Source organism: Colobus angolensis, unplaced genomic scaffold (genome assembly GCF_000951035.1).
Source record: "Colobus angolensis palliatus isolate OR3802 unplaced genomic scaffold, Cang.pa_1.0 Scaffold198, whole genome shotgun sequence".
NCBI lineage: Eukaryota > Metazoa > Chordata > Mammalia > Primates > Cercopithecidae > Colobus > Colobus angolensis.
In genome coordinates this window covers 1,317,928-1,345,467 of record NW_012115132.1, presented here as the reverse complement: position 1 = coordinate 1,345,467, position 27,540 = coordinate 1,317,928, and the positions used below count along the sequence as shown (strand labels likewise).

Here is a 27,540-nt window from a genome sequence, read left to right as displayed (position 1 = left end):
TTCTTTCTTTCTTTCCTTTTTGTAGAGATGTGGTCTTGATATGTTGCCTAGGCTGGTCTTGAACTCCTGACCTCAAGCAATCCTCCTGCCTCAGCCTCCCAAAGTGCTGGGATTACAAACATTAACCACCTCAACCATTTGAGGCCATTTGTTTGGGAAACAGGGAGTCACTGGGCCCAAGTAGCTCAGATGTGTTACGTAGTGGTGGTACATTTAGCAAACTGTTGCCTAAATAGCCTAGAAAAGAGAAATTCTACCTAATGGACTCATGGATCTAATTAAGGATATTTCCAGACAGTGTTGGAAGTATCAACGGCCATTTATTTGTTTAGCTGAATATGATAAGGTAAGGAAAAGATAAACGAATTCAAGAGATGTTCAGTTTTCTAGCAGAATTTAGAGGAGATATGAAGGGCTTAGGATATTCTGGGTTGGAAAATAAAATTATTTTCCACTTTCAGTATCTCCAATGGCAAAAAATTTTCTAAGTCAGAAATAGCCTCAGAAAAAGAATCAAGCCAAAGGTGTGGCTATATAATCCTCTATTAAGACATTTGAAATACTTAATGATTTAAAAGTAGACCCACTCAGCTAGACAAAATGGCTTTTAAGAATCTAAAGGGTAGTGTTTCACAGCACCTGACACTGTCAATAAAGAGAGACCTGTCGTGGAAAGAATGGTGGGTATGGCTGTCATCAATAGATTAGACTATAGCTTAATACACAGAAAACCCACAAAGTCTCTTTTAGTTGAAATGTAATTATATACACTAGACTTCACCCTTTAAAGTGTATAATTCAGTGGTTTTAGTACACTCACAAAGTGTGCAATCATCACCCGCATCTAATTCCAGAACATTTCATCACTTCAAATGGAAACCCCGTATCTGTTAGCAGTATTTCTTATTTTTCTTTCTGCCATTCCCTAGCAACCACTAATCTACATTTTTTTCCCTTCAGCTTTAATGAGGTATAATTAACAAATTAAAATTGTACATATTCAAGGTGTACAACATGATGATTTGATACACATATACATTGTGAAACAATTACCACAATCTGACATATCCATCATCACACATTGGGTGTGTGTGTGTGTGTTTGTGTGTGTGTGTGTGGTGAGGACATTGGTCATTAATCTGCTTTCTATCCCTATGGATTTGCCTATTCTAGGACATTTCATATAAATTGACTTATACAGTATATGTAATATATGGCCTTTTGTGTCTGGCTTCTTTCACTTAGCATAAGGTTTTTGAAGTTCGTGTTGTAACATGTATCAGTTCTTCATCCCTTTTTTATAGCTGAATAATGTATGAATCTGCTACATTTTGTTTATCCATTTATCAGTTGATGGGCATTTGGGTTGATTCTTTTTTTGGTATTATTAATAATGCTATGAATATTTGCGTACAAGTTTGCACATGAGCACATGTTTTCTGTTATCTTGGGTTTATATGCCTAAGAGTGGAATTGCTGGGATATATGGTGACTCCATGGTTAAGTTTTTGAGAAAATGACAGACTGTTTTCCAAAGTAGCTATACCACTTGACATTCCCACCAGCAATGGATGAGGGTTCTGGTTTCTCCACATTTTGCCAGCACTCGTCTTTTTTCTCAAGAGAATGATATGAAGTAGTATCTCACTGTGGTTTTGATTTGCATGTACCTGATAACTAATGATGTTAAGCATCTTTTCATGTGTTTTCTGGCCACTTACATATCTTATTTGAAGAAATGTTCAGTCAGATCTTTTGCCCATTCTTTAATTGGGTTATTTGTCTTTTATTGAATTGTAAGACTTCTTTACATATTCTGGATTCTAGATTCCAATCGGATATACGATTTGCAAATATTTACTCCCATTCTGTGAGTTTTTTACTTTTTAGTTTAGCTCCTGAATTTAAGTCTGTGACCCATTTTGACTTAATTTTTGACTTAATTTTTGTATAGACTTAATTTTGTGAAGGGATATAGCTTCTTTCCTTTGCATATAGATATCCTGTTGTTCCAGCACTATTTAGTGAAAAGAGTATTCTTTCCCCATTGAATTTTCTTGGCACCAGAAATCTCAGAAAATTGTAAGAAAATTGTATCAAACTGAAAAGAGACTTCCAAATTTCAATGGACAGGAAGCAGGATAAGAAAACTAATCAGTTGCATCCTTGGACTACAGTAAGTCCTCAAGTCATCAGTAGGTTCTTGGAAACTGCAACTTTAAGCAAAATCACATACAGAAGATCTCAAGTAAAGTCGTCCAATCCTAGTTGGATTTCAGAATTACTGTGAACTAGTGACTAGTCCCATCTCTTGCAGTTATCCTGTCTCCGCCTCACCATTGTATTTTGGATGTATGGAAGGCGGTTAACTTTGTTTCTGTAGGTCACGATATTGTAGATTTTAAGAAGCCACACCCTAAGAGAGTTATCCCTACCAGATGATCATGAAATATTGACTTTAGCCTGTATTAATTATTTTTCATGTGGAATGAACGAAAATAATTGTGTCCAGAGGGTAAAATATGGTCAAATATAGCCACAAAGCTTTGAGCTCCTCTCACCAAGAGATGGAATCTGTTCCCCTAGTCCTTGCATCTGAGCTGCCAATGTGACTTTGTTTGACTGGTAGAATGTGGCATAAATGACATGCTGTGAGCTGGAACCTAGGCCTTGAGGACCTCATAGCTTCTCTTTTGCTCCTGTAGAACCTTGTCCTGTGTATAAGGGGGCCACGTGAGAGAACTAGTCTAGCCTATGAGAAGGTGAAAGGCCATATGAAAGAGAACAGAGGTTCCCTGACAGCCACGCCAGCTGCCAGGCATGTGAGTGAGGCATCTGGGATCTTCAGCCTCGCACATGCTCCAGATAAATACAGCCACATGAGTGAGCCCAGGCAAAACCAGTAAAGAGCTGCCCAGGCAACCCTCAAAATAATGAGGAATAATATGTTGCAGTGTTCTAAGCCACTAGGTTGTGAGGTAGCTTGTTGTACATAAACATTAGCTTCCACTCACATCCAAAAATTCATTGAGAGGCCAAGTGCAAGAAAGAAAGTTTCAAAAACTTCATTTATTAAGGCCTTAGTTTGAAGGCCATAGTTGAAGATAAATGAAATTGCTTACTTTTTGGACTGCATTTCCCTTTTTCTTTTTTTTCTTTTTTTAATTTTTTCCTTGGTCATCTTGTTAGTTTTTCTTTTCTTTTTTTTTTCTTTTTTTATTTTTTATTTTTTATTATACTTTAAGTTCTAGGGTACATGTGCATAACGTGCAGGTTTGTTACATATGTATACTTGTGCCATGTTGGTGTGCTGCACCCATCAACTCGTCAGCACCCATCAGTTCATCATTTATATCATGCATTTCCCTTTTTCATGAGACCCAGAAAACTTGCAGAGGAAGAAGTTCCTTACTCTCTTGTGCAGGTGAGAATTAGGAAGCAGGAGAGCTACAATTCATTAATGAGGCATTATTCTTAGTGTTTCCTGGAATTGCCTTTGAGTTCTTGGAAGTAAATAGGCTTTATTCATCCAAATAATTATACAGGAAAGTTGCTGAAAATATCACCGGCTTTGTTTCTTGTGAAGAACAACGTTTTCTTTCAACATTCCCGGGCCCCGGTCCAAGCCAAGACAGAATCACAGCCATGAGAGCAGGAGTGTCTCCACCTCTGAGATCAGAGTCAGCGGGAGGGGCTTTGTCCATGGGATGCCTTTTCCTGACCGTGCTTCCAACAGGCAATGGATGGTCTGATTGTGTGTCAGTTTCCTGTCCTACCTCTTGTCCCCATAGGGCTTTCTTATTTTTCACCATCTCCCACCTCTATCCAGCTCTTCTTGCTGTGACACTGAGCAATGTTCCCTCTGTGGACTCTTACACTCTTCCAAGAAAAAGCCTCATTTATATACAAGGAACAAAATAATAGAGAATAAAAGTCCAAAAGAGGTTCCTGCGGCTTTTCTGTTATCATTCAAATGTGATTCCATGCTCTCCTTGGACATGGTTTAGTCATTTTAATGAGGTATTAGACTTGCTTCCCCCAGTGAAATCAAATTTAGTGTAATTTAGAGGACTGTAGGTGACATGATAATTGATTTCTGGTCACACATTCAAATAGTTCTATTATTCAGGATTTTATAGACAGGTTAAATATATTATTCATCATATCGGAACATTAGTCATAAAAAAGAACCTTTTTTAAAAGGGAATTTTGAAATGCACAGTTAAGAAGTTCATGTAATCTAGAAGGGTATTAAGGTCATACCCATCATCCCTGGTCCCATTTCTCAGCAGTAACTGAGATAGTAAGAGGCCTTTTTAAATGTATCTTTCCAGACATTTTAATACACGTACAAGCATATTATATGTGTCCATTGTTTCTCAACTCATCAGGCCCAAACACCCCTTCTATAAGCAGTACTTTTAATGTCTCCTTTGCTGTCACAAGGTGGAATTCATAAATAATGGTCTTAGGCCAAGTTTCCTAGAAAGCAAAATCTGAGGCAAGGATTTGTGCTGCTGCTTTATTTGGGAGACACGGAGATGATGAAAAAAAGGGGGGAAAAGGCAGGGAAGGCAGGAAAGCAAGGTAAGGTGACATTAGTGCTCATGAGGCCCAGAGAGACACAGTCAACCACTAAGTCAGCATCTTCTCGGTCACATGGGATGTCTCTCAGGATAGAGGGTGTACGGAGAAAGCATGCCTCACACAAGTACATAAAAAGAGGAAGAAGAGGCCGGGTGCAGTGGGTCACGCCTGTAATGTCATTACTTTGGGAGGCTGAGGGAGGCAGATCACTTGAGGTCAGGAGTTTGAGACCAGCCTGGCCAACATGGTGAAACCCTGTGTCTATTAAAAAACACACACACAAAAATTAGGTGGGGGTGGTGGCGTCTGCCTGTAATCCCAGCTACCTGGGAGGCTGAGCAGGAGAATAGCTTGAACCTAAGAGGTGAAAGGGTGCAATGACCTGAGATTGCACCACTGCACTCCAGCCTGGGTGACAGAGTGAGATTCTGGTCCCCCCCAAAAAAAAAGAGGAAGAAGAGGATTATTTATTTGTGCTGGCTCCTCCTTGTTACTGAGTCCTGTTTGACCCCACAAAGATTTAAATCCCCTATAGTTCTGCCTTGCTCAGGTTATGACCCAGCAGCTGCTCTGGAATCCAGCTCCTCTGCCCTGCAGTGTGCTGTCCATCCAAGTCCGGAAGTGATGATAGAACTCAGAAATTGAAGTATGTGTCTCCTTTGCCTGGCTGCCTGACAGAGATGGGAGGGGAGGCAACATTTCCAGGCAAGCAATTGGTTGGCTCTAAGTGGCTAAACACTTAGGTCAAGCAGACCCAGCTATGGTGGTGCCTAAGGTTGGGTAAACAGCTGGAAGTTTAGGAGACACCGTGATGGCACTGAAGGAATCTGAGGCTATACATAGGATGTGCCCTATACAGTAATCTAACCTATACATACTTAGGCTCTTAAAAATTGCTATCTCTTAACCATAAGGTAAAATTTTTGGAAAAGCAAAGTAATGATAATAAAACAGTATGCATTTCAATATGGAGATGCTGGAGTATGACTACACTAAAAGACAAAATGAAGTAGTCAGATGTTTGACTTTCACACCAATTAGCCATGACTGAAGTGATGCTAAGTCAGTTGTTTGTAACTCAAGTACCACACAGACTTGTTTTTATAAAATGTTAATACCTTTTGATAATGACCTGAGCAAAACGAAACACAATCTTTTTTTCATATATATGGTAGTTGCATAGCTAGAAAAGTCAGAATATATTGAATCTGTCAGAATGTTTTCATACATAAAAGGTAGTCAGGGTCTAGGCTTGGATTATCAAATAGGTTTTTCACCAACACAAATAACCCAGGACACTCAAAAATTGTGTGGGAAATGGTACCATTGGATGTAGGGCTGTCATTAGCATTATATCTATGAACTCTGGGTCTTGTTCATTAAATGCCAATAATGTGCCACCTTCCCCTAGTTACTGTGACAACCAAATAGCATTACCACAGACTTCCAAAATGCCCCCATGGGGTGTGTGGAGGGTGTACTTTGACTCTTCTGGAGAGCCATTTAACAACACAAAAGATGGGAGATATGCACCTTGCAGAGCTCGCACTTAGAGATTTTGTCCGTATTAGCACTTAAAGATGGACCATTCTTTGTAACAGTTGCAGAATGTTCAAGCATACCTCTGTGCCAGGATTTATTTAGCTAGTGATGGTCACATTGACTTTTTCAATGGTCTTATTGCAAGCAATGCTGCAGAGATGATCTTTAGACATTTGCCTTTGTGCACTCATACAGTTATATCTCTAGAGTAAATTCCCACAAGTCAAAAGGTACATGTATTTTTAAATTTGTGTAGCTATTGCCAAATTGCCCTCTCAATTATTGCAAGATATCTTACTACTAAGTATTGTAGAAGGTTTTAATCTTGGTAACTGTAGTTCTTTAAAGATGAAAATGAACTTTAAATGCCCTATTGAAAACCATTTTCAGATAATTTTACACTACTTAGTAGTTTCCAGCCTTGACTTGTCTTTTTATATAGGATATTCACGTGGACAGGAAATTGGACTTCCAGTATTTTCTAGGGTAGAACCATGGTCATGACTGAAAGTTAGGCAGATAGAAATTTGTTTTGTTTTGTTTTAAAGATGGAGTCTCGCTATTTTATCCAGGCTGGTCTCAAACTCTCAAACTCCTGGCCTCAAGTGATCCTCTGACCTTACGTTTTCTTTCAACATTCCCAGGCCATGGTCCAAGCCAAGGCAGAATCACAGCCATGAGGCCAAGCATGAGAGCAGGAGTGTGTCTACCTCTGAGATCAGAGTCAGCGGGAGGGGCTTTGTCCATGGGATGCCTTTTCCTGACCACGCTGCCAACAGGCAATGGATGGTCTGATTGTGTGTCAGTTTCCTGTCCTGCCTCTTGTCCCCATAGGGCTTTCTTATTTTTCACCATCTCCCACTTCTGCCAGAAGTTTTGGCTCTAACAATGTAAGAACTTTCAAACATCTCTACCCATCCAGCAATGGAATGACCTACCTGGGGAGATGAGGTACTTCTCTCCCATACCTGGAAATTCTCAATTTCAGCCTGGATGAATAATTTCAAGGGATGTTCAGGAAGAGATTCCTGAGTTTAATGGAAGATTATACAAGGTCAGTGTTTCCAAAGATGTAGTACCTGGGCCATGGTGTATGTATGGGATGACTTTAAGTGGTACAAACTTTAAAAAGTTTTAATTGGTTTATATTCAAAAAGTTTCAATTGGTTTATATTCATTTTTATATGTATATACAATGTTGCTACATTACTAGCAAATCATATACCTTAAGTTAGTACTGTTGAAATAATAGGGTAAAGAAAACTTTTTACAGTTTGAATCTTCTGGAAACATCGAAGGACGACTGTCCTTGCCATCCACACTACAACAAAAACTTCGGGACCTTGAGCTTTAGGTTCATGGTCTTGCAACTGAGAAGGGTCCCGCCACACTTTTAAAACTGTGCACCCATTGGAACCCCTGAGAGACCATCAAGCTTCAGGTGATCATGCAACAAAGGCTCCAGCCAGTTCCAGGTGAAGACATCGCCCCTGGCCATCAAGAAACTACCCTGCCTCCACTAGATAGAGCAGCGCGAGAGTTCTGTGATTCCCAATAGGTAGACACTACGCCTCAAGTCAGCATGAAACAGTTACAGAAAAAAACACCATCGGTCCCTCTGCCTCCCGTAAAGATTTATGAGGATCACATCTCTAAGTGGAGAGATGAAGCAGGAAAATAGAGTCTGGAGGCAGGGAACATAAGGCTAATTCACACTTCAGCTGTAACAGGAAATAGCCTCTCCATAGGGCATACACCTTGTAACTTTACTTCATCCTCTTCATTTACATAGGGCATACCCCAAGTGGAGGGTATTTAAACTCACAAAAACTCTGTAACAGAGCCTTTGACCCCCTATGCTCAGGCCCACACTGTGGAGTGTACTTTCGTTTTCAGTAAAGCCCTTCATTCCTTCAAAAAAATAAATAAATAAATAAATAATAAACTTTGGGCTAAAATATGGTTGATAGCCTCTAAGATCTCTTCAAAATTGTGATTCTATGTTTCTAAATTTAATCTTAATATTACTAAAGTTTCAACTAGTAAAAAGACTTTGAAACCCCAGTCCATGATATTTATTACAAGCAACTTAAACACAAACCAAATTTTAGTACAACAGAGAAGTTGTGTATTTGGAGCTTGGTGTATGTGTCAAATCCCATGAAAACTTAGTTAAAAATGGGAGCCGTAAGCCCTAGGTGAAGACCCATCCTGAAACTATATTCAACTTAATAATTTGGGGACAATATGAATATTCTAGGGATCTGTTAAACTTTGCTGCAGTGGGAAAAAGAAAAAACACTTTTTTTTTTTTTTTTTCCGAGATGGAGTCTTGCTCTTGTCACCCAGGCTGGAGTGCAATGGCATGATCTCGACTCCCTGCAACCTCCGCTTCCTCGGTTCAAGCGATTCTCCTGCCTCAGCCTCCTGAGTAGCTGGGATTATAGGCACATGCCACCAGGCCTGGCTAATTTTTGCATTTTTAGGAGAGACAGGGTTTCATCATGTTGGCCAGGCTGGTCTCAAACTCCTGACCTCAGGTGATCTGCCCGCCTCAGCCTCCCAAAGTGCTGGGATTACAGGCGTGAGCCACTGTGCCCGGCCAAACCTATATATTTTTAAATGAATTCAGAAAAGTAAAAATAAGTGAACACACAAACATGTTGCTGGTGGCATCCCCCTTATCTTTCAGCACTTGATGGAAGAGAATAGCAAAACTTACCTTCATCCTCCCATGCTCTTCTATGAGTATTGTAAAACCACTGTCCAGGTCACCCTGTTGTATATTTAGAATATAATATAAACTTCTGCACTGGAAATCAGAGGTGAATATTGATTTAATTCATATATAAATTTTACATAATATTCATGGTGCTATAAATATAGGCACATTTTTTTTTAAAGTCCGGATACATCCAAAAATTACCCCCTCACTGTAGCCTCCTACTGCAATCCCCTCAAGATGGAATATCTAACGTGTTTGTAAAACAGGGGCCAGAAAGGCCCTGCCCATTAATTTTAAAACTTTCCGACCATCAAAACCACTCTTTCCTGCTTCAACCAAGCAGAGTCAACAAGGAACATGTGTTTTCAGGGTTTTAATTGCACTAGTTGATGAATTAAGTAAATGCCTCTGCCTGGGTAGTTTGTAATAGGTTTATGGTTTGGTTTCTCCTACTTAGTTCAAGTAAGAGAAAGAAAAACCAATATCTATATTCCTATTGGACTTCTTTAAATCCCTATGAGATGGCTTAAAAGGATGTCACCGCACCAGGGGACTCAACCACATCTACTGACAAATAGGCAGCTTCCCATAAAGTACAGATTAAAACATCATTCATTTATATTGGTTTTCATTTGGGGACAAACATTGTAAATTTAATAATTCATGGGATTGAGTACAGAGCAAACTGGACAAAAACAAATTCCTCAAAGTGACTTGGTTGATTCATTGACTGTACCCAAGCATGATCCAGACTTACGAGTTTGTGTCATACACACCAGCACACATCAGGCAAGATTAAAATCTATAGTGTAAAGTCATTGTAACTTGAATTCAAAATGAGAAAAAAATGAATATTGGAAATCGATTCATTAGAGCCTCTCTATTATGATACATTTTAACTTGGGGGGAAAAATGATTCATATATACAATTATCTTAGTCAAATTTTCTATTTCTTGCTAATAACATTTCAATTTACTCCAGAAAATGCATTAATTTTATTCAAATATATTTTCCTAAAATATAAATAAGTAAATGTTTATAAATGTAGAGAATGTAGTTTCCATTGACCCCCACGCAGATATTAATCAGTCCAAAACTTAAGTGATAAGGAAATCATATTTGTAATTATGATCATTTTAATTTGTCTATAAATATATAATAGAATCTTGGCAACTTAATTATGAGCAGTTAACTCATACTTCATGTAGAACCGAGCACCTTAGATTACATATTGTTGAATTTAACTATTGGCATTAATATATGTATTTTAATATGTTATTTACAATACACAATTATAATTCTCTTGTATAACATTACATTCCAGTGATTCTGAAAATATATAGTGAAAGTGCAATATAATTTACAAATGCATCAAAGCTTTTCTATGGTATTCAAGCTGGGACTTGACTTTTCAGCATTTGAAAATAGAAACAAACAAAAAGTCAATATCCTAAAGCTGTGTTTTCTAAAGCATTAAAAAAAAAAAAAACAAAACCCACTAGCTTCACAAGATGCTCCATTAGAAAGGAGTCCCGTAGGTAAGTGTGAGGAATGGCTCACCAGATTTCCCCTTGAAGAATCACAATGAACTTTAAAATCTTCAAGGAGGCAATTGTGAAATCTGTTTAACATTTTTCAGCTCAGTATTTAGTAAAGTGTATTAACAAACCACTATCTCCCCCCAGCAAAACACCACTCAGTCAAGCCCCTTGGAACTAGCGTCATATGACATATTCTTTGGGGGAATGCTGATTTAAAATAAAACTTTGCAATTCAATAAACAAATATGTCTGAGTGAGTAAAATCGTGTTCCTTTAACACGGTTTCACTTTTTGAAGCTCTTTGCATGGGTATTTGTTAACATATGATTCTTTAAAACACACAGGTCTAACAATAGATGTCTGTCTGTGTAAACTACAGGAAAAGTGTTAGAAATGTTTATAGAGATCCTAGAGCTCATTTTCAAGGTTTGAGAAAAGTGACTTCAAAATCAATAGGTGTTATTTTTAGTGAATTTGATTTGAAAGATAAAAGCAAAAGCATTAAATCAGTAATGTGCTATATAATGTCTGAAAATATTCCTGTAGAAAAATATCAGGTCATTATATTATTCCCCTGGAATTCTGAAAGGACTGCAGATACTATCAATAGATTTGATTATAGCTCTCAGTCTATATGTAAAACCCAGCATTGTCCAGAATTAAATGAGGCTGCTCTAGTACTTGCTTGAAAATGCATGCCTACAAGCACAGGCAAAAACAAGGGTCAATAAGTTGCTTAGTATTTCCACTGAAAACTATGAAATGGGGATAATTAGTTAACTCCAACAATGTGAGTTGTTTTATATGTGTATCAGATGACAATCTTTTCTGAAAAAATACCCATAATTCACTCTCTATAAATAAAGCTGTAATTCTTGGCTACAAGACAGCAGATCTTGGTGTGAGTATAGTCCCAGAATTAATAATGCTTTGTGCATACAACTCTTTAGCAAAGCTTACCAATTTAAGCAGTCTACTTTGGCTCAGATTCTACTAGCTTACAGCTCAGATCAGTATCTGATGCTTTATTTAATTCCTGCTCAGTATATGCTAATGGGGTCACTTTGGAATCATTCTACACTATTGAAAGATAATTCATTTTTAAAAAGTAACAGCTGCTTCATACTTAAATAGAAGGTGGGTTTCTATTTGAAATATATTTCTTTTCCTACAAGTGAAAGTCAACTCAGCAAGAATTAGGAAATAAATCACAATAAAAAAAGGGATCATTGTTACCGGGCATAGGGGGCTAGGAGGAGTAGGTAAAAATGTCCATTTCTCAACTATTTGGGCCTTGCGTACCTGGTGAACCAGTTACCTAGGAACTGGGATGATTAAGATCTGCACATGCTGTTCTAATGGTCATGTCCTTGTTGTCATTATTTCAAAGCTATGCTGTGTGTTGCCCGTCACCTCACCTCTTTAACCTTGTACTGTTCTAGAAAGTTTTACTCTGATACTTCTCATGGTACTTTCGCAGGGTATCCCTTGTAGTTGCTGAAACTGATAGAGGAGTCTGGGACAGTTACATATGACTCTTGAGAGCTAAAGCTGACTGTAGCACGCTACATCTGGTGCACTGCTCACTACAGATGGTGTCTGATGTCACGTTCTCTGGTGGCACTGCAGCCCTTCTTTTCTTAAAGACAAGTTGCCCCTGTCTTCAGGCCACCAAGCCCAGTCTTGTAATCTTAGCTGACAGGAAGGAATGAATGATGAAAACAATTGGCTTGGGGCAGGAATGAAGGTCCAGTTGCTGAAATTTAAAAAGAAGAGAGCATGAGCGATTTTAAACTAATGCTTGATGTAGATGAGTGATTTGCACATCAAATGAATCTATATGCACTTCCTGCTTTTAAGTGTTAACTGGAGCAATTATGCTCTAAAACCATTGCCCCTCAATGAGATAAAGGAACAACTCTTTGAACTTATTCCTTACATCTCATATATCTTTTTTTCAAAATAGGTCCCGTGAAATTTAGATATACCAATACCATAAATATTGATGTTGTCCTTCTTGACTGTCTAAGCCATTTATTTTTGGTACCACAATAGTGATATTTATTCATGTTGGATTTCATACAGTATGAAGCAGTACTAAATTTCACATCTGAAGATTAGGTTTGAATCCTGGTTCTGATGCTTTTCAGACGTACCATCTTGGATAAGTCTCTTAAAATTCTTCTCAGTCCTACTAATTCACAGTCATTTGAGTATTAAAGGAGCTACTATATGTGAAACTTCCTCGTAAACTAAAACACAGAACCCATGCTAAGCAGCTGTGTTGTCACCATCCTCAGTCTTGAACTGTTTAAGCACGTATGCCACATCTCTGAGAAGGCACCGTCTTATGCCTCTTGATGTGTTCCTTGAGAACCTGGCACACGCAAGACATACAGTCTGAGCAGGAGAGTCCTTCAGAAGTTGAATTTTATCACCTGACCTAATTTAGGGAAATTGGGAGAGTTGTTCTCAATTCTCTTCTGCTGTCCCCAGTTTTGTTCTGATGATGACAATGTTGGAGAATCACAACCACCTGAGCATATGATAGCTACCAAAGTTAAGGTGGTACTCATTATGAGCCAGGTACTGTGCTAAATATCTTCTATCCACTATCTTATTTCATTCTCACAGCATCCCGATGAGGAAGCTATTGTTATTATCTCCACTTTTTTACATAGGGAAACTAAGATTCAGGGAAGTGATGAAACTTTCTGAAATATAGATCTTACAGTAAATGAAAAGCGTGGACTCAAATGTAAGTCTGTCTAATGCCAGAGCCAGGGCTTAACCACAACATTCTATGTCACTAACACAGAAGGAAACTTTTGAAAGAGACATTAAAGATTAGCTACTTCAATCCGTGTATTTTATGGATGGGAGACTGAGATAGAAAGCAATGAAAGGACTTTCCCAAGAGAGTTGGTGAGTTTGTTGCAGACTCAGAAAGGGAACCCAGGTCTTGGCCCTCAGTTTATTGCATTTCCTACAGCTCATCTCTGCTCCCTTCCCTCTCCACACTAGAAAGGTCTGTGGCCCACCTCCAGGATTGCTTAAACAGACATAGGGGGTAGAGGGGAAGGAGGCTGTGTCTGAATTTGAGCTTGTCAACTAACGTACTGGCAGTAAAAATCAGTTCTTCCTAAATCTTCCAAGTCAGCCTGTAATTACAGGCAGAAAGGCTGAAATTTAGACATAAGTGATTTTCCTCATGGGCAAAAATAGCCTTGAATTTTTAAGCCAAGGATAAAGCAGGAGACTGATTCTTGTTCTTTTCCACTTTGCTAGAGAGTAGTCACCTTTAGGAAAAAGCACATGATGGGTGATTGATAGAGCAGCAACTGAATTAGAAATATTTAGTAAAATGGACTTTCAAGTCACTACTTTATTTCCAAGTGGGTGCCTCACACTGAACCTACTGATTGAAACATACAAACATTTGATAAAAATTCTGTAGATCCATTTTAAAAGTTAGAAAAATGCTTGGCTAGAAATAACTCTCAGAAAGTGAATGTCAGCAAACCAAGTGTCAGCCACAGGGAATGGCCTCCATCGTGACTGCCTATGGCACTCATGGCAAGAAATCTGGTACTGTCTTGGTACCAGAAGTATGGCATCATTTTAGAAGAGTGGGGCTGCAATTTTGAGATAAAAAGTCCCTACAGTCTGTTAAGTGTGTTCTGCCCTTTTCTTCCTGAAAGCCAACAAATTCATTGAGTAACCCAGTGGCTAGGGAGGACCTAAACAGAGACTAGTCATTATGAAATCAAAGTCCTCTTTGAAGTTCTACATTTGACAGCTTAAATGAGATGCTATGTTTTCCTGAAATGCCAAGGATGACACTTGCTAGCTAGAGAGTATAAGAATGTGCAATTCTCACCCTTCTGTGCAAGTGAAGTCATGTACTTTTTCATTATGGCAGGCAGAAAGCATCTCAGGAAATGATGAATTTCAACGCATGGACTACTTGGATTGAGATGAGACATATGTTACTTTCATGGATAAATTTGCTAATTTTGTTGCATATTGTTTGACATCAGCTCCATGCTTCTGTGCCCTCCTCTGGCCCTCTCTCCACTCCAGTGGAGTTGACCAGTTTCTTTTCATTTTCCTGCTGCCCTCTTGCTCTGCTCCTCATCTGGCCCCTCCTGTCTCTTTGCTCTCTGTCCTCTCCTCGGAGACTTCCCTGACAGTAGGGACCATGTATTTTAGTTCACTGCATCCCTAACATCTAGCACAATGCCAAGGTTATATGAGATGCTTGATACTTTTTAAAACAGCAGGGTACATTTTTTAAGCTGGTGATACCGTATTTGATAAGAATTTAATCTAGCTTTGTAAAGGATTCTTTCCTTTGACTCAAATATTTATGTAGTCTTCTAATGGAAAATGAGACCGAAGAAAAGAACTTTGAAATAATTGAACCTAATCATTGTTTTTCAAGGATCAAATAAAACATGGGCTTGCAAGTACATCATTAGCAGTCAAATGCTGAATAAGAGTAAGGCAGCATTATGTTGCATAATGAAATATTAATATATGAAATCACATGGTCTGAGGAAAAGTACACTTACAATCTCTCCATCTTTGCCTCCAAAATCTAAATACAGCATCCTGATTCCATCGTCTGAAGACATTTTGAGCTTTTCATAAGGAGACTGTATGATGGTCTTGGGAAAGGCACCCTCCTGTGGTTCCGTGGTAATAGAAAATCCATTCTCATAATGTATAGTCAAACGGCACTCCTGGTTTTTGTAGGTGCAAGCTGAGAGAGAAAGAGACAAGTATGAACCATGGCAATCAATCCATTTTCCCAATCACTCACTACATGCCTCTCGGTCCCAACGATCAGCTACACATTTCTTACTGAAATAAAAATATAGTCATTGTTCATGAAAATATTCTCTCTGGATTTATTTTGGTGTTGTAATTTTAAAAGCCCCATAGAATTAAGGAAAAAAATGGAAAGAAATTCCTTTTGTTGGGATCTACTGAATGTTATCTGCGTTCTAGTCCCTATCTAGCCATCTAACAACACACAGATCTATAGGTGTACTTGCCTTCCAACAGCCCTATAGGCCTTGTCTCAAGCCAGAGAACTTTGATCTAAATAAGGCCAGCAGGCGCACTGGCTCACACCTGTAATCCCAACTTTGGGAGGCTGAGGCGGGCAGATCACTTGAGGTCAGGAGTTCGAGACCAGCCTGGCCAATATGGTGCAACCCCATCTCTACTAAAAATACAAATATTAGCCAGACGTGGTGGTGTGTGCCTGTAGTCCCAGCTACTCTGGAGGCTGAGGCAGGAGAATGGCTTGAACCTGGGAGGCAGAGGTTGCAGTAAGTCCAGATGGCTCCAGTGTATTCCAGCCTGGGTGACAGACCAAGACTCTGTCTCAAAAAAAAAAAAAAAAAAAAAAAAAAACAATTTTTTTTTAAATAAATAAAGACACCTTTGAATCACCATCCTTATCATCATCAACACACACACACACACAATTATATCTACCACCTGGTGAAAGAAGACAGCATACACCCATGATATTATCAAAGTTAACTAATGTAAATATGTAAGTCAGGAATGAGTAGTTTAAAAATAGTCTAATTTTTAATAGTCTAACAAATCTCATTTTAGAAATTGAGAGGGGTGCTCTTTTAATTTCCCTGATGATCTTGGATCCTGGAAAAGCTGCTATTGCTGACAGACCTCAAATGTGGCATCTTCCATGAAGAGCACCCCGGGTGTGGCATCCAGGAATCTCAGGGGTGGCATCCACATGGTGCCCTCTGATCCAAAGACACAAAGCAAAAACCTCTTGAGCAGGTGTGGTGCCAGCTTTTCTCTGGGATTTTCACTATGGTTAGGAAAAGAGTTCTGCTCTTTAAGCTTATGGGCTGGGCACGGGGACCGCCGCAGCATCCTAATTCCTATTTCGGAAGACTTGTGAATGTTTAAAACTCTTGATCAAAGAGTTCTGAAAAAGGTTATTACAGATCAGATTGGATTTTTTTGCTTCACAAAACACCATATTTAACAGACCCTGACAAGTAAATTGGCTAAGGTTTTGATCTACATCTAAAAGTTCTGTAGGGAAACCAGGACACTTCCTGCTGGGGGTGGGGCTTGGAGGCATAAGAGCAAGGGCTTTATTGATTGAGAACTTGCTGTACATCATTTGCTCCACACAATGGATTTATTTTGGTATTGTAATTTTAAAAGCCCCCTAGAATTAAGGGAAAAAAATGGGAAGAAATTCCTTTTGCTGGGATCTACTAGTCCCTATCTAGCCATCTAACAACACACAGGTCTATAGGTGTACTTGCCTTCCAACGGCCCTGTAGGCCTTGTCTCAAGCCAGAAAAAACAGAACTTTGATTTAAATAAGGCCAGCAGGCACACTGGCTCACACCTGTAATCCCAACTTTGGGAGGCCAAGGCGGGCAGATCACTTGAGGTCAGGAGTTCAAGACCAGCCTCAAACTTCTGAAGCCTGAACACAGCCCAATATTATAGGTGGAAAAAGGAAAGCTCAGAGAGGTGAACACGTCACCAGTCCAGGTTGTTTGGCTTTCAAAATTCAAGTTCTTTGCACTCTGTCCTGTGTCCCTTCTGGGTCTGGCACTCAGGACAAGGAGGGATGTGGGGAAGGAGCTGGGCACAGAATTGCTCAACTTTCCTACCTCATGACAATGACAGTAGGCGGGGAGGCCTTCAAAGTTTTGGGGAAGAAATAGAGATCTCCATCGCTCACAGAATGCAGTGGATTTTAATCAGAGCTCTGATTAAAACATATGCCCTTTCTCCTGACTGACTTGCAGATCTCTTTCGACTTGTAACTAGGGCTGATCTTTTCCTCTAACAGGTCTATAACTCCTTCTGGGAACAGTCCCTGAACCCTGCCCTCTGCCAGCCCTCCCATTCAAGGATGTCCAAGGACAGTGGCATAGAGATTGTACTGATAGCACTGCCTCCCCATCTGTAATCCCAGCTACTTAGGAGGCTGAGGCAGGAGAATTGCTTGAATCTGGGAGGTGGAGGTCGCAGTGAGATCTCGCCATTGTACTCCAGCCCAGGTGACAAGAGCAAAACTCCATCCCCTCCCCAAAAAAAAAGTTTGTTTTTCAAAGTATGAAACTACTGACACATTAAATGCCTGGCATATAGCAGGTCCTTAATACATACTGTACTATAGAAGAGTTCTTCCTTCTACACACATCTCCCGTTTCTACCACCGACTTGCCCTTTCAAAGAGCTCTGTGTGGATGTGGCCTGTACTCACTCAGCACTTCCATTCTGCCTCTGCCTCTTCATTCACACCAGGGCAAAGGCACCAGTCACTCTTCGCAGAACTGTACCTTTGCTCTGCTTATCGCCACCACAATACCTTTGGCTCCTGCTTTTTTTTACTGCCCTGGGTCTCTAGTTGATATGGTTTAGATGTTTCATCCCCTCCAAATCTCATGTTGAAATGTAATCCCCAGTATGGAGGTGGGGCTTGGTGGAAGGAGTTTGGGTCTTGGGGGCGGATCCTTCATGAATAGCTTGGTTCCCTCCTTTCAGTAATGAGTGAGCACTTGCTTTGAATTCATGAGAGACCTGGTTGTTTAAACTAGTGCGGCACTTTCCTCTCCTCTCTTTCTCTCCCCTCTCTTCTATTGCCATGTGATATGCCAGTTCCCATTTGCCTTCCATCATGATGGGAAGCTTCCTGAGGCCCTCACCAGAAGCAGATACCGGGACCATGATTCCCGTACAGTCTGTAGAACTGGGAGCCAAAGTAAACCTCTTTTCTTTATAAATTACCCGGCTTCAGGCATTTCTTTATAGCAGGCCAAACAGACTCACACACCTGTTTTCTGATCAATCCTATTAACTGCCAAATATATTTCCAATAATTTTATTCTGTGATAGATTACTCAGAATCCGTTTCTGCTGTTTGTAACCAAGAACACTACTCATTCATGCCTCAAAGTTCATTCCTCCAGGAAGCCACCCAGAGGTTACAGGTAGGAGAACTGTAACCGACTATCCAATTTACCAAATTTTCTTGAATGAAGATAGGATAAGTCTTTTTATAATCAAAGCTTTAGGTTACATTTTGGTAGGGCATGGACTTCCTTAATTTAGAAGAATTTAAATTTGCTTCTGGAATTTTAACTATCCCCAGAGGCCAGTGATGAAAACTACTTTAAGGCCCCAGTGGAGTAGAGGGTTCATCTTCCCCTAACAGTGTGTCCTTGGTAGCCCACTGCAGCACTCACCAGTGCTGATTTCAGCAATGAGTTCGGCAGAATTGTGGCAACCCTGTACTATGCTCCTTGTCCAGTGGGAGAGGTCCCTGCTGGTCTCTGCTCTGAAGAGATGTGTTTCAATCCCTTGCCTGGTACCGGTTCGCGTTGCAAAGGACAAATCCACACCAGCCTGGGGTGATCCCTTCCCTGGACCTGAATGGACCAGCCTGGAGAAAGAGAGAGAGAATGAGAGAGAGAGAGAGAGAGAGAGATATCATCAAAATGGAGACTAGTTTTATTCACCTGGCATATCACCTTGTATAAGACCCAAATTGGTGATCTGCTCTCATTTTTCTGGTCTGGAATCAAAGGGCTCCACTATACCCTGCTCTTCTGCCATCTCCTCTCCAACGGTAGCATGAGGTTAAGATAGCACCCAAGAGCTGGACATCTGGACAAATATGCAAGGGAGTTCAATAACATGACTTGAATTCGTGCAAGTTCAACTATAAGGAAAAATAAATAAATAAATGTGAGGGAGAAAAGAAATTAAATACTGTGTAAAATTCTCTCCAGCATTCCTTTCTTGAGCATCTATATGTCCCAGCACAAGCATGACATAAGACTGAGAATCTATTATTTCCTGGGTTAGGCTTCATTCCCCTGTGTCTCTTGTAGTTTGGAACGTCGGGCTGCATTGAATGTACTTCTAGGCATGCAATTTTTCATGCATGTAGCGCCTAAATGCAAACAAACAAACTGGAACTCAGTTGAAGCAATAGCACTGGTGTATTTGATAAAGCTCCAGGAAGAACTGGCAATGCTGGACTTCTTGAGAAGCAGTATGGAACTGCACTTTAGGGGAGATTTTCAAGAGAGATTTTTACCACACAAGATTTTCACACTGACTTTTGAACTGACACTCAGCGTAAAATGTGACTTCCATAGTAAATATTTTCTGAAAGACCAGACTTGAAAGAGGAAGAATCAAAGCGCTCTGAGGGCCACCTTCGGAGCAGGGGCTAGGTCGTACTTCTTATTCATTGCTTTTGAACACTGGGATCTTTCATCCTCTCTCCTATGCCTCGATATCTCGGTCTCATTTTGGGAGAGACTCTTATATCAATCATTTGCAGGGTAGCATAAGTCTAATTTAGTAAATGTGACTTCTCTCTAGGGTATTTGCATTTTAAGTCTCATCTTTTAATCCAGAAAGCAACACTTTACAATTTGCTAGAGAAATGCCAGGTGTCTAACCACATGGTGGATGCAAGAGTTATTTTCTTACCCCTAGATTAAAATTGCACAGAGGAAATACAAAAGCTTATGTTCTCTTATAAACCTAAATACTGCAGGAACAAAATTATCAGTAGAATAAAGCAAATTATTACCTGTTGAATTTCTGGCAACAAGTTTGTTGTATAACTTGAAGGAGCTTTCTTTTACTTACAAAGTTAAAATTAGGCAGGAGGGGTGGTTTGCAAGGCCAACTCGAAGAAAAAGGGTATTTGAAAAGCCTTTAGGTTGAAAGAGTAATTAAAGATATGGAAGGCCAGGCATGGTGCCTCACACCTGCAATCCCAGCACTTTGGGAGGCTGAGGTGGGCAGATCACCTGAGGTCAGGAGTTCAAGGCCAGCCTGGCCAACATGGGAAACCCCTTCTCTACTAAACATACAAAAATTAGCCCGGCATGGTGGCGGGCACCTGTAGTCCCAGTTACTCGGGAGGCTGAGGCAGGAGAATGGCTTGAATCTGGGAAGCAGAGATTGCAGTGAGCTGAGATCGCACCACTGCACTCCAGCCTGGGCAACAGTGTGAGACTCTGTCTTAAAAAAAAAAAAAAAAGTATGGCAGTTCCATGAATCTCATTGAGAGTAGTCTAGGACAGTGTGAAGGGAAATGACTGCTGGCATGGGTGCCCACACACGGGGATTTAACATGTAGAGATTAAGCCCAATTCATTCAGGAGGGAGGAGGGCATTTTGTAATAAGTGAGCCAGAGTCACTGAGAAGCTGCTAGAGAATTCAAATGCAAGTGAGGCTAAAGAAAACAGAAAGCATTTCTCTGAAGCCTGCCTAGCACAGGCTTTAAAGGGATTGAGGGTAAGGTAAAAATTCATTAAGAAAAGGTATCTACAAGGAGCAAGAATGTATACGTATACTGTGCTTTCTTATTTGCTCAAAAGTGTTTGTATTTCAAAATAAGTTTTTAGACTTGAAAGTGTTTAAGCTTTAATTGCTTCAACAAATTAAATAGCTCGACCAGGTGTGGTGGCTCACGCCTGTAATCCCAGCACTTTGGGAGGCCAAGGGGGATGGATCACGAGGTCAGGAGTTCAAGACCAGCCTGGCTAAGATGGTAAAACCCCATCTCTACTAAAAATACAAAAATTATCTGGGCATGGTGGCATGCACCTGTAATCCCAGCTACTTGGGAGGCTGAGGCAGAAAACTGCTTGAACCTGGGAGGCAGAGGTTGCAGTGAGCCGAGATCGCGCCACTGCACTCCAGACTGGGTGACAGAGTGAGACTCCATCTCAAAAAAAAAAAAAAAAAAGAAATGAAATTGCTCATGTGAGGTGCCATGGTGTAATGGTGAGCACTCCGTACTCTGAATCCAGAAATTAAATAGCTCACCCTGCCTTTTTGAAATTTTAACATCTGTATCAGCTGAGCACAGCTGGCAGGCTGAATGTTAAAATGAAAAAGGACATAGGTTTGGGAGGCATACGAAGCTGTATTAGAACCCCATTCTGTCTGACATTTGTTAAACTTTTTAAGAATCATTACTTCTTAAAAAGTAAGTTCATGACCATCCTGGCTAACACAGTGAAACCCTATCTATACTAAAAATGCAAAATATTAGCTGGGTGTGGTGGCCTGTGCCTATAATCCCAGCTACTTGGGAGGCTGAGGCAGGAGAATCGTTTGAACCCGGGAGGCAGAGGTTGCAGTGAGCCGAGATCGCACCACTGCACTCCAGCCTGGGAGTCAGAGTGAGACTCCATCTCAAAAAAAAAAAAAAAAGTAAAGTTGTGTTGTGAAGATTAAATAACCAATGCTCTGTACCTGTCACAGAAACTAGTATATGGTTTGTGCTCCATTCTTACCCCTACCCTTAGTTTCCTCATTTAAAAAATATAATACCCAGAGGATTAGGATTAAATATAGTAAAGTATACAGAGCACTTCGTTCAGTATCTAGAACATTATAGTCAGCATTCAATAAAAACTGGTTCCCTTCTTCCTTCCCTGGCCTAACTTGTTCTCATTTTCCATCCCCTAAATTTCCATCCAGAGGACATCAAGTCTGTCACGATCCAGAGCCAGCATAAATATATTGTAGGGGCAGAAGCACAGTGAGAAAAAGATATGCCACTCTCATGGAGAATCCTAGGAGTTTCTGTGAATTTCCTACCAATATTTATTAGACTATAAAATTGAAATAAATAATACCTGGGAAAATGCAATTTGTTAGAAAATCCACATTCGGTAGCTGAGGGTATGAGGAATGGAATTACTAAGAGAAAGAAACGAGGTCTGAGAAAGCCTGGAACCAAGCTGACCGATACCCTGAACAGGGAGAGCTTGATGGGAAGTCCAGTGTGTTCGAGAAGTAATAATGAAGAAGGTTTTTACTTATGTATTTATTTATTTAATAATCTGTCACTGAGGCTGGCGTGCAGTGGTGTGATCTCGGCTTACTGCAACCTCCACCCCCTGGGTTCAAGCGATTCTCTGTCTCAGCTTCCTGAGTAGCTGGGATTACAGGCGCACCACCACATCCGGCTAATTTTTGTAATTTTAGTAGAGATGGGGTTTTGCCATGTTGGCCAGGCTGGTCTCGAACTCCTGACCTCAGGTGATCTGCCTGCCTTGGCCGCCCAAAGTGCTGGGATTACAGGCATGAGCTGCCACACCCGGTCAAAGGAAGTTTTTAGAGCAGCAGTGCCAATCTTTTTGGCACCGGGGACTGGTTTCCCCATCTTTCGGGATGGGGTGGGGAACTGGTGATTGGTGGGAGGTGGAGGGGAGGATGGTTTCAGGATGATTCAAGTGCATTACATTTATTGTGCACTTTATTGCTATTATTATTACATTGTAATATATAATGAAATAATTATTCAACTCTCCATAATGTAGAATCAGTGGGAGCCCTGCACTTGTTTTCCTGCCACCTAGATGGTCCTATCTGGGGACAATGGTAGACAGTGACATATCATCAGGCATTAGATTCTCATAAGGAGCAATAGGGTTCGAACTCCTGCGAGAATCTAAGGCTGCCGCTGACGTGACAGGAGGCAGAATTCAGGCAGTAATGCGAGCAATGGGGAGTGCTGTAAATACAGATGAAGCTTTGCTTCCTAGCTGCTCACCTCTGCTGTGCGGTCCCGTTCCTAACATGCCACAGACCGCTACAGGTCCACGGCCTCGGTCTTGGGGACTCCTGTTTTACAGGAAGGGCTATTGATGTTCTGTGTTATTCATCTCATCATAAAACTCTCATTGATTAATAAAAAGAGGGAAGAGGAAAATTGATTTTTCAACTAACCAAGTGTAAATTCTCTTTTATATTAAAGAACCTGGATTTGCCGTCTGAGCAACAGCAGACATGTTGAATTATGTGTTCTTTTGGATATGCCAATATTGGCTTAATGAAACTTACAGTACTGTATGTAAACTCTGAGATAAAGCAAATTGTCTTTTCACTACCTAGTGGGTATGCTGTAATAAAAGGATACTTTTCCCAGATAAAACCCAAGTGAAATACATCAGCTATCTGCTGTATCCATATGTGTGTATGTCCTCTGGATGCAGTATTACACACCTTGAAATTATAAGTACTATGTGTAAATGTGGGAAAATGTATCTATATTATGGAAAAGCTCTGCAAATGTAACTCAAGGATGTTAAAGAAAAGCTTGAAAACAAATCCATTAAAATGTAGAGCAATTTTATGGCTGATTTTATGTCTTCTTTTTAAAAAATTCTTAAAATTTTCTCTAAGAGGCTGGACATGGTGGCTCACGCATGTAATCCCATCACTTTGGGAGGCTGAGGTGGGTGGTCACGTGAGGTTAGGAGTTTGAGACCAGTCTAATATGGTGAAACCCCATCTCTACTAAAAAGATAAAAATTAGCCAGTTGTGGTGGCATGTGCCTGTAGACCCAGCTACTCAGGAGGCTGAGGCAGGAGAATCGCTTGAACCTGGGAGGCAGAGGTTGCAGTGAGCTGAGATTGCGCCACTGGACTCCAGCCTGGGCAAAAGAGTGAGACTCGGTCTCCAAAAAAAAAAAAAAAAAATTCTCTAAGAAATATATACGTCAGGTCCTCAAATATTTTCATTTCATTCAACATCATTTTATTATAACATTAGTGAGAAAAGAAATCGATTCCCTGGGGGTCCACTGTCTGTGCGGAGTTGGCACATTCTCCCCATGACTGCCTGGGTTTTCTCTGGGATCTCCAGTTTCCTCCTGCATCCCAAAGATGTTCCTGTTAGGTTACATGGCGTGTCTACATGGTCCTGGGATGAGTGTGAATGTGAGTGTGAGGGTCTGTCCAGGGTTGGTTCCCGCTTTGTGCCCTGAGCTGCTGGGATAGGCTCCGTCTGGCCACCGCTGACTCTGAACTTGAATAAGTGAGTTGGCAAATGAGTGAAGAAATGCGTACAAATTAGTATAAAAAAATCATCACATCTACAGTAATCAGATGTACCACAATGAGCGCTAGTTGAAAGCGCTCAGCGAGCCTGCCTCATCTGTGATTGGTTTTGACCTGCGTGGTGGGCGGGGGGTGCTCCTTACAGTTTTCACTCTGCAAGCATTTATTCTTTAATGAAACCACCATCACTACGACTGCTGTCACTGAGTCACCAAAAATTGGGTAATTATTTTACTTGTTTTTATTCATCTTTCTTAAATGCATGTGTAACTCACATTTATTTCGTTGTTTAATATTTATTAGATGTGTTTCGAGTCTAACACCGAAGGCCCGCAGGCTATAGCTATGGAATAGCCCTTCTCAGAATCAAGTTAACTGATCCACATGGGATGAAACCTACACCTGTGGTTTCATTAATCCCTTACACTGACACATTGGCCTCCAGCAAAGGAGATAACAGAGATACCGAGACCTGCTAGTTGAAGTTATAGGATCTTTTTGGACTCAGGGGTACTCTCAGGGGTCACAGAGAAGCTTCTTGCTTTGTTCAAGTCCTTTCTCCCTTCCTTACAAAAGAACACCAAAAATCACTCACTCATTCATTCATTCATTCATTCAATCAATAAAGATTTCTTCATTCCCCAACTGATATACTCAATAAATGTTTATGGAGCACTGTTATGGACTGAATTGTGTCCTCATAAGATTCATATGTTGAAGCCCAGTATGACAGTGTTTGAAAATAGTGAAGTGGCTACCTTGCCCGGGGTATATTCCCTGGGGTTCGTTGTCCCGCACCAGGAAAATTTAGAACAAGGACAACACGAGGAGTTTAGGAGTGGAGGTTTAATAGGTATAAGAGAAGAGAAAGAGAAACAGCTTCCTCTATAGAGAAAGGAGTTTCTGAGCAGAAAGGCCGGCTGGAGGCCAATGCACTGAATTTTATAGTCCAGTTTGAGAAGGCGATATCTGATTTAGGTAGGACTCACAGATTGGTTCCCAGGTATGACTTTCACATAGTTCAGGGAAGGGCTGCTTACCCTACCCTAATCTTCTTATGCAACTGGACTTTCCAGTTGATCGGTGCCATCTTGTCTGCTTATTGCTGTACACGTGGCTGACAGAGAAGGGAAGATGGAGCTGCCATCTTGAAAATGTCTAGTCCGTAGTTCCTGTAGGCATTCACCAATGCAAGCTCCCAGCTTGTTTATATCTGTGGCTCAACGTATAGCCTGCTCTTTGTTAGAAAACGATTTGGGGCTGCTTTTCATTAAAAGGAAAAGCCTTACTGAGGACTCCCATGCCCTTGCTATCTGCCTAAATAATTCCTTCTTAACCCCTATAGCATTAGGACCTACAAGGAGGTAATAAAGGTTAAGTGAGGGGGTCCTAAGAGTGGGGCATTAATCCAGTGGAACCATGGTCTTATAAGAAGAGGAAGAGAAGCCAAAAATCTCTCCTGCTCCGTGCACTCACAGAGGAAAGACCATGTGAGGACACAGAAAGAGGGCAGCCATCTGCAAGGCAGGAAGACAGTTCTCACTAGAAACCAATCCTGACAGCACCGTGATCTTAGACTTCAAGCCTCCAGAACTGTGAGAACTAAATGTCTGTTGTTGATGCCACCCAGTCTGCGGTATTTTGTTATGGTCCCTCTAGTAGACTAATAAGCACCTAGTCTACACAAACTCCAGTCTAGGTACAGTGTGAACAGAACAGGCATGGATTAAGCCTCAAGGAGACACAGTTTAAAAGGAGAAATACTCTCTCCCCTCCTAATCCCCATGGCCTCTTTACTCCAAGTTGAGCTCCAGTTTTGGAGAGACTCATTGCTGGATTATGTAAGAGAGTCGGAACCAGCTTCTGGTAGATGACAAGCAAAGAATATGAGCCAGGTAGGGTGGATGGGTGGAGAATTATTCCTCCTCACTGGAGCAATCTGATCATTATAAAGATCTTCCTCCAGAGAGGGAATCTGAACTTTCAGGAAAAGCAATTCTTTAAAAGTGGAGATCAGTGATTATGGCACAAAGACAAAGAAGGAATCCCATGTTTATCAACATATTTGTTATTTCATCCCTATCAAGGTGTTGGAAATAATAGATTTCACTTACTCTTTATATCATTCCCAACAAATTGCTTCTGAGGATCAACAATAATAAGTTGGGGATGAAACACAGGAATGTGGACATTCATCACTATACTACCTTATAGTGACTGAACAGACAGCTGATTGCTGTAGAAATTATGGCATGGCAAAGATAAGTCAAGGCCATCAGACAAGATAAGATTAAGATCGTTTCTCTTTTGTTATGTGAGCCACCAGGGCAATAGGAGTAGCGCCTCCAGAAAGAAATAGAGAAAACTAGTGGAATAATTCAATTTATAAATGCTCTGTGAAATCCTTCTCCTGAGATTAATTTGCAGTGGCATATTACCAACTCCCAGCCAATAAATAATATTGGATATACAATGTTGGATACTGTCTATCCAGCAGCCTGCTTACTGATCATCTCCACTCAGATGGCTCACAGGCACGTCCAGACTCCAGATAAGCTACAGCCATATTGCATTAAGCCTTTAAGATCTTAAGAACCCGATACCTGAGTTCTAAGTAACACCAGGATCCCCAAAGGGCCATGTCCACTACAAAGGAGAGGAAGTTTATACTGGGAGTCCAAACAGTATTCAAAAGAAATAGTCATTTAGATGGGAAATTGAGGGTCTAAATACGGAAAGGTTTCCTAACAATGCCAAAGACAACATGAGTTTATCTGGAAAAGAAGATTTCGTATGAGGAATGGAAAGGAGGAAAGGGTAAGCATAAATGTTTGCACTATCTGTGGAAGTGTTCAAGCATGGGTTAGTTATTGACTTCCCCAGGGATGTTATTCTCCCCTCAAAACCATCTCTGGACCTTGGCTAATAATCTAGGAGAGAAAACCATACTTGGAGCAGATATCTTGCTTCATGGAAGCCAAGATGAAGTAAGTGCCCTTCCAGCAAGTCTGAGGTTGCCTAAGCTGCCAGCCAACCCAGGTTCTTGGGTATTTACTCTGTAGGGGTTGTTGCTCATGTATCAAAGTTGACAGCTCCTGGGTAAGAAGATGCTGGGGAAAACAAACTTCTGTTGACAGCAAAGTGATCTACTGGAGCTCAAGACCATTTGCCATCTGATCTCCTCTTTGATCTCTTTCTGGAGACAGGCATCCCCCCTCTGGATTCCCACACATCATTATCAATCCAT

At 40.6% G+C, this 27,540-nt stretch overlaps 1 protein-coding gene across 1 annotated transcript in view; it reads right to left on the bottom strand.

The window, feature by feature from the left end:
- Positions 1-8,948: 8,948 nt before the first annotated feature.
- SNTB1 (syntrophin, beta 1 (dystrophin-associated protein A1, 59kDa, basic component 1)) overlaps positions 8,949-27,540 on the bottom strand; it is a 336,416-nt gene continuing 317,824 nt past the window's right edge. The window contains exons 9-11 of the mRNA XM_011941097.1: positions 18,658-18,854; positions 14,971-15,161; positions 8,949-12,152 (exon numbers count right to left, since the gene is read on the bottom strand). Of these exons, the coding sequence (XP_011796487.1) occupies positions 12,060-12,152; positions 14,971-15,161; positions 18,658-18,854 (481 nt within the window). The 3' untranslated portion in view covers positions 8,949-12,059. The remainder of the gene's footprint in view (positions 12,153-14,970; positions 15,162-18,657; positions 18,855-27,540) is intronic.